The sequence below is a fragment of the Rhincodon typus genome, chromosome 43 (assembly GCF_021869965.1).
Source record: "Rhincodon typus isolate 14 chromosome 43, sRhiTyp1.1, whole genome shotgun sequence".
Taxonomy (NCBI): domain Eukaryota; kingdom Metazoa; phylum Chordata; class Chondrichthyes; order Orectolobiformes; family Rhincodontidae; genus Rhincodon; species Rhincodon typus.
The window spans coordinates 7,985,584-7,996,951 of record NC_063374.1 but is presented as its reverse complement, the minus strand read 5'-3'; the positions used below and the strand labels follow the sequence as shown (position 1 = coordinate 7,996,951).

The 11,368-nt window shown below is 49.2% G+C and overlaps 1 protein-coding gene across 1 annotated transcript in view; it reads right to left on the bottom strand.

Annotated features, from left to right (window-relative positions):
- Positions 1–457, bottom strand: part of LOC109936131 (EH domain-containing protein 1) — an 18,763-nt gene extending 18,306 nt beyond the window's left edge. Inside the window, exon 1 of the mRNA XM_048619630.1 lies at positions 8–457. Coding sequence (XP_048475587.1) covers positions 8–371 — 364 coding nt within the window. The 5' untranslated portion in view covers positions 372–457. The remainder of the gene's footprint in view (positions 1–7) is intronic.
- Positions 458–11,368: the final 10,911 nt, after the last annotated feature.

Here is an 11,368-nt window from a genome sequence, read left to right as displayed (position 1 = left end):
TTCCTAAAGGGCTTCTTGGGGTCGACGACCAGCGCGTTACCGGGCACCACCCCGTCCTGCTCACCGTGCATGACGGCGATGAAGGAGTCGGTGGTGGGCTCGGGCCCGATCCTCATGCCAGGGAAGTCCTGCTCGATCAGGTGCCGGATGAAGGTGGTCTTGCCGGTCGAGTACTGGCCGACCAGCAGCACCATGGGCTTGTTGTCGAAGTCGGCCTCCTCCAGGGCGGGCGAGTGGAAGTCATGGAACCGGTAGCTCTCCTCCAGCGGCAGCAGCTTCTGTGAGTACAGCCGCTTGAGGCCCTCGCTTACCGTCTGGAAGAGCTCGGGCTCCTTCTTGCGCCGCGCGTCCTTCCCCATCCAGCTGAACATGGCGAAAGCCGGTCCTGCCCCCTCTCTGACAAACCCGCCCGCCGCCGCCAACCGCCACCACTGGAGCCGCCGCGCCTGCGCGCTCCTCCTTAAATAAGTGGGGGGAAGGATCTCGCGAGGTCCTCGCCGTCAACGCCACGCGAAGCCTACGTCATTTCACGATGCTGCCCGAGGGTGAATCCGCCTGGTGGGCGTGTTCACATTTCAGACACGCCCACCGGGTGGCACCTTCCCAAAGCCTCGCCCATTCCATTCACCGCCGTTTTGTGGGCGCGCGATAAAACCTATGGGCATGTCCCACGCCTCGCGTCACCACAGCCTCGCCCACTCGTGGGCGTGTCTCCACTCCGTCACGCCCACCCGTGGCGGATTCACGTTAAAACACCGCCCACTTATGCTCCCGCCGCCTCGGCCACGCCCACTCATGGGCGTGACCTTCACCGCCCCGCCCACACGTGTGTGTGTGTGTGTGTGTGTGTGTGTGTGTGTGTGTGTGTGGGCGTGACATGTTGCAGCCCCGCCCATTTAAGGACGTGTCATCCCGCGGTCCCACCCACACGTTGGCGTTTTCCTCGCCCCGCCCACCTGAGGGTGTACCATCTGTGACCCCGCCCAATTGTGGGTGTCCTCCTGTGATCACGCCCACACGAGGGTGTGTCCTCCTGTGGTCATGCCCACTTGTGGGTGTGTCTTCCTGTGATCACGCCCATATGGGCGTGTGTCTTCCTGTGATCACGCCCGCATGGGGGTGTGTCTTCCTGTGATCACGCCTGCATGAGGGTGTGTCCTCCTGTGATCACGCCCCCTTGTGTGTGTGCCCTGGCACCAGGCCCATGGAATGGGTGGATCAAGATGGTGGATGATGGACCATGGAGGGAGAATGGCGAGTGGGCGCAGAGAGAGAACTTCAACATCGAAAGCCATTGGAGAGCACCTCTTAAACGCGAGGAGGTTGGGAAGAGCCAGGCAGGAATTTATGTCCCTGAAATGACATTGTCTGCCATGTTGTGGCGACGTGGGCTAGAAGGCCTGAGTGGCCCATTCCTAATTCCCAACTCTGTAGTCATTGGCAATATCCAAAGGCAATATCCCTTCTGTCCAAACTAGACGGGTAACCTCTTTCCTGAGTCACCAACAACGGGCATCAATGTGTGGCGACCAATTTGGTAGGGCAATGTATGTCAATCATAACTGTGGTGGGACTGGAGCAGGGAGTATCTTGCTGCATTTGCATCAAGCTTCTGTGGGTCTGCTCCTGGAGTATCAAGTACAGTTCTGCTCTCCTTATTTAAGGAAGGCCATTGAGGGAGTGTAGCAGAGGTTCCTGATCCCTGGGATGATGGGATTGTCTCATGAGAAGAGATTGAGGAGACCAGGCTGGGATTCTCTGGAGTTTAGAAGAATGAAAGGTGACCTGATCGAAGAATACTAAAATTCTTACAGGGCTCCACGGGGGTACGCAGGAAGGATGTTCCCCTAGGTCTTCTTGAACCAGGAGACACACAGACTCAGGATAAAAGATTGGCCATTTTGGACTTGGGATTTCTTCATTCAGAGGCTGGGGAGTCTTTGGAATTCTCTGTCTCAGAGGGCAGCAGAGGCTCTGTCTTTGAGCTTGTTCAAGATAAAGGTTTCCAGATAAAGTTATCAAGGAACGGTGTGGGAAAATGGCACCAAGGTAGAAAATCAATCATGCTGAATGATGGAGCAGGTTCGAGGCGCTGAATGGCCGACTCCCACTGTTGTGTTCCTAACCCCAGTCACCACCTAATGATGAGTTCAGGTCAGAGCCCCCATGTACCACCCAGAAGTCTGTGTGTCTCTCTACAGGCACACATCATATCTCCCAGATCCACTGTCCACAGGTTGGGTCTGGCCTGTGCTTTGCTCCATTCAATGCTGTGCACAACTGCTTCCTCTAACCCCAACCTCCCTCCCGCTTTCTTCAATGGATGTTGACTATCCAGTGGGGATAAGTTGTGTTCCTAAACTCGCTTGCGAGACATCACCCACCACCATGTGACTGTTCTCCCCCATCCTCCTTTCACGTGGTCTTCAATCATCAGCGCCTCTCGGGTTTAACAGGCTCAGAGCAGCAATAGGAAGTTATCCCAACTTAATAAGTTTATAGCAATTAATGCAGCTCTTTTTTAAAAAAAATCTTTATATTGATACTCAGATGAATTTGAAACAAAAATGGGAATGTTGTTTTAAACCTTTTTGGATGTTTTTGTGCGAGGAGTTTTGGAAGTGAGAGATGTAAACCATTGGGGATCTGGACAGAATATTCAAGGACTGTGTGGAAAAATTGCTAAGTATAGCGTGGTTTGGACATTTTCTGGGTTAAACAGGGTTTCACCGGGAAGTGAAGTTAACGATAATGTGTGCTGTAAGTCAACTACCGCTTGCAGGAACGTCAAATAACTTTGGAGAAAACAGCCGAGCAAAGCTTTTAAGGAGATAAAATATGGGTTTATTGCCTTAATTACTGGGAAAACCTGGTTTTGAAAAGACTGGGGATGGGGTGGCGGGAATACGTATTGTCTAGCAATCCTTTCTGGACTTAGAATTCTGTTTGCAGCCTCTAGATTCAGGAATGAAAGCTACATGTCTCGCTGCTAAAATTCTGTTCTCAGTAGACATTCCTAGTAACTTGATAGAGTTTCCAAATACCGGCATGTCTGACAAACTTGTGAATCTGAAAAACTGGACCGTGTTCTACCAGGTGGATTGCAATGGAACTGAGGGTCTACTGTCAGCCTACAACACAACCACTTCAGGAGCAAAAGATAAGGCATATAACGTGGTGAAGATTTGTGGAAGGCCAGAGGATTGAGAAACCTTCAAAAACCAGCAGAGGACAAGCTTAAAAAAAAAAGCAATAAGACGGGAGAATATGAAATATGAGGGTAAGCTAGCTAGTAATGTAAAAGTAGATTGCAAGATCTCTTTATCCTCGCTAGCCAATGGAGAGGTCTCAGAGGATTGTTGTTTTTCTGTTCAAGAAGGGAAATGGGGATAATCCAGGAACGTATTGACCAGTGAATCTCTCATCAGTGGTTGGGAAGCGATTAGAGAGAATTCTCAAGGATGGGATTTACACGCATTTGCAAGAGCATGGCCCAATGAGGGACAGTCAGCGTGGCTTTGTGAGCGGCAGGTCATGTCTAACTAACTTGATTGAATTTTTTGACGAGGGGGCAAAGGTGATCAATGAGGGGTGGAGCTGTTGATGTTGTCTGCATGGATTTTAGTCAGGCTTTCGACGAGGTCCCTCATCGTAGGCTCATCCAGAAAATTAAAATGCATGGCCACATGGATTCAGAATTGGCTTGACCGTAGAAGACACAGGGTGTTGGTGGGAGATAGTAGGAACTGCAGATGCTGGAGAATCCGAGACAACAAGGTGCAGGGCTGGATGAACGCAGCAGGCCAAGCAGCATCATAGGAGCAGAGAGGCTGACGTTTCGGGCCTAGACCCTTCATCAGAAAAGGGGGAGGGGAAGGGGGTTCTGAAATAAATAGGGAGAGAGTGGGAGGCGGATAGAAGATGGATAGAGGAGAGGATAGGTGGAGAGGAAACCATCAGGTCGAAGAGGCGGGGATGGGGCCAGTAAAGGTGAGTGTAGGTGGGGAGTTAGGAAGGGGATAGGTCAGTCCAGGGAGGACGGACAGGTCAAGGGGGCGGGATGAGGTTAGTCGGTAGGAGATGGAGGTGCAGCTTGAGGTGGGAGGAGGGTGTTTCTCAGGCTGAAGATCCATTGACTAGTGGTGTTCTACAGGGATTCGTACTGGGACCACTGCTGTTTGTGATATACATAAATGAGGTGGATGAAAATGTAGATTGGTGAGTTAGTAAGTTTGCAAACGATACAAAGATCAGACGAGTTGTGGATAGTGCAGAAGTTTGTCAAAGGATACAGAGGGATATAGATCAGTTGCAGATATGTGTGGCGAAATGGCAGATGGGGGTAAGTGTGAGGTGCTGCACTTTGGGGGATCAGATGTTAAGGGAAAGTAAACAGTTAATATCAGGACCCTGAACAGCACTGATGTACAGAGGGATTTTGGGGTTCAAGTCCGCAGCTACCTGAAAGTGGCCACGCAAGTAGATAGGGTGGTAAAGAAGGCGTATGGCATGCTTGTCTTTATTGGTCAGGGAATTGAGTACAAGAGTCAGGATATCATGTTGCTGCTTGAAAAGACTTTGGTTAGGCTGCACTTAGCGAGTATTGTGTTCAATTCTGTTCGCCACCTTACAGGAAGGATGTGGAGGCTTTGGAGAAGGTGCAGAAGAGGTTTACCAGGATGCTGCCTGGATTAGAGGGTAGGAGCTATAAGGAGAGGCTAGAAAAACTCGGGTTGTTTTCTCTGGAGCAGCGGAGGCTGAGCGGAGACTTGATAGAAGTATATAAAATTATGAGATGCATAGATGGGGTTGAAATGTCTAATACATGCATTTAAGGTGAGAGGGGGGGAAGTTCACAGGAGATGTGAGGGGCACGATTTTTACACAGAGAGTGGAACACACTGCCAGTGATGGTGGAGGCAGATGGGAGAGGGACATTTAAGGGACTTTTAGATACGCGCACGAATATGCAAGGAATGCAGGGATATGGACCAAGGGCAGGCAGAAGGGATTAGTTTAAATTGGGCGCCATGTTCGGCACAACATTGTGGGCCGAAGGGCCCATTCCTGTGCTGTACAGTTCTAAGAGTTTTTTTTAGATAAAAAGAAGGTAAGAGAGAGGCAAGAGTGGACATTGGACCTCTGGAAAATTAGGCTGGAGAAGGAGTAAGGGGGAACAAAGAAATGGCAGAGGAAATGAATGGACCTCGGTTGTTGGTAAGATTTTAGATTTTAGGATTGTTTTTGCTGGAGTTTAGACCAATGAGGGGGGATCTCATGGATTCTTATAAAATTCTAACAGGACTGGACACGGGAGATGCAGGGAGGATGTTCCCAATGGTGGGTGTGTCCAGAACCAGGGGTCACAATATGTGGATTTGGGGTAGACCATTTAGGACGGAGATGAGGAGACATTTCTTCACCCAAAGAGTGGTGAGCCTGTGGAATTCATTACCGCAGGAAGTAGTTGGTGCCGAAACATTCAATATAGCACTTGGGGCGAATGGGGTCAAGGGTTATGGGGAGAAGGCAGGATTAGGCTATTGAGTTGGATGGCATAGCAAGCTCAAAGGGCCGAATGGCCTCCTCCTGCTGCTATCTTCTATGTTTCTATGTTAAACTAAAACTCTGGGTCTGTGTGAGCCTGACTGCACCCACTCATGCTGCTTCTGTCTAATTTTGAAAAACCCCGAAGCTATTTATTGGCCGTGGAGCAGACAGCTGGGCACCAGATTTACAATACCCCTCTTCAAGTAAAACAGGACAATACCAACCCCTCTTTAAAGGCACAGATTGTCAGGTGTGTCTTGCGCCTTCATGAATAAAAGTATTGTAGAGATATGCAGGGATAGAATCATAAAATCCCTACAATGTGGAAGTAGGCCATTCAGCCCATCGAGTCCACACCGCCCCTTCAAACAGCATCCCACCCAGACCCACCCCATCCCTGTAACCCTGCAGTTCCCACGGCTAATCCACCTAAACTACACACCCCTGGACACTATGGGGCAATTTAGCATGGCCAACCCACCCTAACCTGCACATCCCTGGGCATTATGGGGCAATTTAGCATGGCCAACCCACCCTAACCTGCACATCCCTGGGCATTATGGGGCAATTTAGCATGGCCAATCCACCCTAACCTGCACATCCCTGGACACGACAGGACAATTTAGCACGGCCAACCCACCCTAACCTGCACATCCTTGGACACTATGGGACAATTTAGCACGGCCAATCCACCCTAACCTGCACATCCTTGGGCATTATGGGGCAATTTAGCACAGCCAATCCACCCTAACCCGCACATCCCTGGACACTATGGGACAATTTAGCACGGCCAATCCACCCTAACCTGCATATCTTTGGACTGTGGGAGGAAACCGGAGCACCCGGAGGAAACCCACGCAGACACAGGGAGAATGTGCAAACTCCACATAGACAGGCACCCGAGGATGGAAGTTCTGTTTAAGCCCAACCTAGAGTATTGCATGCAGTTCTGGTCCCCACACTCCAGTAAGGAAGTCAGGCTTCTCAAGAGGGCGAGGAGGGAGACTGAGCAGAAAGATCCCGGGGACGAGGGATTTTTGTGACAAGGTGGGATTGGAGAAGCTGGTGTTGTTCTCCTTGGAGGGATGGAGATGGAGGGGGACACAATGGTGACAGGTTTGGATAAGGTTGGGAAGGAGAAGCTGTTCTCGTTGGTAGAAGGAGCGGACACGGCTTGAAGGTTTTTGGGGTAAGAGATGAGGTGGGGAGGGAATGTGAGGAAGAACATTTTAACACAATGAGGAGACTAGAGGACCTGACTACCCACAGGGTACTGGACGTAAATGAATGTGAAACACACGGGACACGCGGGGGGTGAATAAGCCCGCAGGGTCTCAGGGGCAGAGGGCTGGGGAATCGGACACGATTGATGCACTGCTGTGGACTGAATGGCCTCCTGTGTTGTGATAAACCCAGACTCCGAGAGAGACATTTGGGGATGGGGTTGTGACATGGGATAAACACACAAGGAATAGGGTGACGGGAGGGAGGGGTGTGGGGAAGAGGAAGGGGAGGTGGGAGGAGGAACAGAAACACTGGCACGGATGGGCTGAATGGCCTCTTCTGAACTGTGCCGTTCAATTTAATATTTTCTAATATTTAAAAATGCAGCATTAAATTAATATGTAGTGGTCCGATGTATAAGATTTTGCAATATTATACAAAAAAAAGCTAAACCTGGGAACTGAACAGTACGGAAATCTATAAATTAACAAAATGAAGCAAAAATTGTACAGACAGAATGTAAAATATCAAAATTATCAGCATCAAGGTGGGCACAGGGATAAGGCAGGAGAATGGCACTGAGTCATCAAGCTCATTTGAAGAGCCAGGACGGGCACAGTGGGCAGAATGGCCTCCTGTGCCATGACTCTTCTGTGATCCTGCGATTATTCAGTGTCTCCCCCGCGAATTCTCAGGAGGCCTATCCCTGGTGGAAACGTGGGCAACACCGCCTCCCGGTGGCAACTGGGCGACATGGCGGCTGAGGCAAATCGTAGCCTGCACTGCCACCTGCTGCCATATGGTGGTAGTGCAGTGACTCGCAGCCCCTGGAGAAGAGTTGTTTGGGGGGGTGGGGGCGGAGAACTGCCTTTCCATAGCGCCTTTCCTCAACTCAGGTCATCCCAACGATCCTTAGCAGCCAATCCAGATCAGAAGTGGGACTTATTCACTTAATGGTGAGGTCCTGGGGAATGTTGCCGAAAAACGAGACCTTGGAGTGCAGGTTCATAGTTCCTTGAAAGTAGACAGGGCGGTGAAGAAGGCATTTGGTACACTTGCCTTTATTGGTCAGTGCATTGAGTATAGGAGTTAGGAGGGTCATGTTGCGGCTGTACAGGACATTGATTAAGCCAATTTTGGAATACTGCTTTCAATTCTGGTCTCCCTGCTATAGTAAGGATGTTGTGAAACTTGAAAGGGTTCAGAAAAGATTTATAAGAATGTTGCCAGGGCTGGAGGGTTTGAGCTATAGGGAGAGGCTGAATAGGCTGGCACTATTTTCCCTGGGGCGTCGGAGGCTGAGGGGTGACCTTATAGAGGTTTATAAAATCGTGAGGGGCATGGATAGGGTGAATAGCCAAGGTCTTTCTCCAGGGTGAGGGAGTCCAAAACTAGAGGGGCGTAGGTTTAAGGTGAGAGGGGAAAGATTTAAAAGGGACCTGAGGAGCAACTTTTTCACACAGAGGGTGGCGCGTGTATGGAACGAGCTGCCAGAGGAAGTGGTGGAGGCTGGTACAATAACAGCATCTAAGAGGCATCTGGATGGGTACGTGAATAGGAAGGGTTTAGAGGGATAGGGGCTAAATGCTGGCAAATGGGACTAGATTCGTTTAGGATATCTGGTCGGCATGGACGAGTTGGACCAAAGGGTCCGTGCTGTAAAATGATGATGTTGATTGAGAAAAGATTTTGAAGGGCCTTGACAGGATGTTTACCCTTGTAGGCAGGAAAGGGGGTGTCATTGAAAACTTGGGGAGACAGTTTCAAGATTAGGGGACTTACATATAAGGCAGCATTGGGTGGGGTGGAGTGGGGGCAGCAGGAGTTGTGATACCAGTGTGGAAGCTAACCCAGAGCCCAGTCTCGTGCCCTAGGAACACTACCACAGCAGCTGATGGGGCATAAATTCAGCAATTTCTAAATCATGTGTAGGCCAGACAGGCTAAGGACTGTAAATTTCCTTCCCTAAGGTGAAGCCTGTTGGGTTTTTAACAACAATCCTACAATACAGCAACTCTAGATTCCTAAACCAAATTGGGTAGAGGTGGGATTTGAACCCAAGTGTATCTGGTCTCAGCCTGGTACTAACCCACTGATTTTATCACAGTACCAGCCCCATGGGGGAATAGTACAGGTGTATTTAAGGAGGGTGAAGACACAAAACTTATAAAGTGGAGATGGATCTCCCACCCCGACCACCCTGTCTCTGAGAGCCAAAACCGAAACACCCAGAGAGGTTCACCCCGCTCCCCTTTAATCTGTTAAAACAACTGTGAAAAGTGGTATAACCTGCCTCTCACTCCCAATCTGTTATAAACTGGTTAAAGGAAATAAACTCCTGACACTCACTGTACAAACAACAAGTAACACTTTATTTATCTAACTCTAACAGTGAACAAATTACCCTAAACTATTAACAAACAAAACAATTCCCCTCTAACCACCAACTATTCCCGAATAAAACAAGATTCTAATGGTGTGCTGTTCCAGTAAATACAAGTCCCACTTATATAAACAAAAATTAAAAAAAGTTAGAACTTAATCTCTCAAAATTACAGCCAGGATACATCTTCCAGAATGTTTTGAGACTTCTCCATTGATCTTCTGTCAGGAATGTTCTCTCTGTGAATTTTTCTGTCTGGAATATTAGCTAAGAGTGTTGTAGTACCTTTATTAATTAGATAATGCTTTCTCTAAGAGCTGAGAGAGTTGATCCCTTATCAGATGGCAGTTATTTCTCTGTTAGTATACATCAAAGGCAGTTGGTTCTCTCTCGATTTTCCAAACACCCTCATCTTTTGTACCCTTGATAACATGTCAGTTTCTTACAATAGGATTGGTCCTATGTTGTGAAAACGATCAAATTTAAACGTAATTGTTTTTTAGTGTCTAAGTGCCTGGTTTAAATTAATAGGCTGATTTTTGAACTGGTTCTCTTGCTAATGAAACAAAACTGCTGCTGGATTGCTAACCACACGGCCTTTTGATATCAATGTTACAATTCAGGGGCTGTCTGTGCACCTACACACCCACAAGCTGCTATCTGCAGATATTTTTCTTAAAATCTCCAAGCCGATAAAAACACATCATCTTTTAAAGGGACCATGCATTCTGCACCCACCGTTTTCATTTTACAAACACCAGTATTTTAAAAATGCCAAATTTTAATGTCCTGCCTTCCAATCCACAAGTACTGTACCCAACTTTGCAACATGAGGGAGAAAGGAACAGAAAGATGCGGTGATGGGGAGGGGATGAGGCTTGTGCACAGAGCAGAGGGGCTGAACGGCCTGTTTCCATTCTGAATTTGGGATATAAGCATTCCCTGTGTCATGAGAGATGTTTAACACCACAGGGCGCAGCTTTGAAATGTGGGACTCCTTTCGAAACATTTTGGATATTTAAATGCAGCTTCTACATCCGGCCTGCAGGTCAGAGATACAGTAACAGTCGCACATTCCTCCTGGAGGTCCCAGGCAGGTTCAGGTGAGCAGAGGGGTGGCCTTCAGGTTTGACAGACAGATTCCAAACATCACTGACTGTCAATCCACAGGTCAGCACTCGGAATACACCTTCCAGCCTTTGTTAGTCAGCTCCAGGCTCCCAGCACCCAGCAAATGCAACATCTCTCCACACTGATCACCTCATTCCCATCAGCTCCTGTCTCTCAGCACTGTCCCCATCAAACACTCCCCAGGACAGGGATGGCACAGGGGTAGATACAGAGTAAAGCTCCCTCTACACTGTCCCCCCCCATCAAACACTCCCCAGGACAGGAATAGCACGGGGTTAGATACAGAGTAAAGCTCCCTCTACACTGTCCCCCATCAAACACTCCCCAGGACAGGGACAGCACAGGGTTAGATACAGAGTAAAGCTCCCTCTACACTGTCCCCATCAAACACTCCCCAGGACAGGAATAGCATAGGGTCAGATACAGAGTAAAGCTCCCTCTACACTGTCCCCATCAAACATTCCCCAGGACAGGGACAGCACGGGGTTAGATACAGAGTAAAGCTCCCTCTACATTGTCCCCATCAAACATTCCCCAGGACAGGGACAGCACGGGGTTAGATACAGAGTAAAGCTCCCTCTACATTGTCCCCATCAAACACTCCCAGGGACAGGGACAGCACGGGGTTAGATACAGAGTAAAGCTCCCTCTACAGTGACCCCCATCAAACACTCCCCAGGACAGGGACAGCACAGGGTTACATACAGAGTAAAGCTCCCTCTACGCTGCGTTCACTGTAATTTTTTGCCAGGTCCTGATTTCTTCAGGATGACGGAAGAAGCTTTCGCTTTACTCTGTTGCCAGGATAATAGCCTCTACCTTCTTCAGCACTCCCCTCTCTTCCTCCCACCCCCCACCCACACACACCCCACACACACCCCGGTAGCTCACTGTGACCATCAGCGATAACAACATCTCCACAGGATCAGTTCCACACCACATGGAGTTGCTGTTACAGTCGATAGCCACTGGTCGGTGGTACTGAGGCCCAGACATGGGCCAGGAAGATCCCAGCCTGGGTCGACCGAGGTGCTCTGTGTCAGCTCCATGTCAGCCCCATCGCCTGCGATGCCCCACATA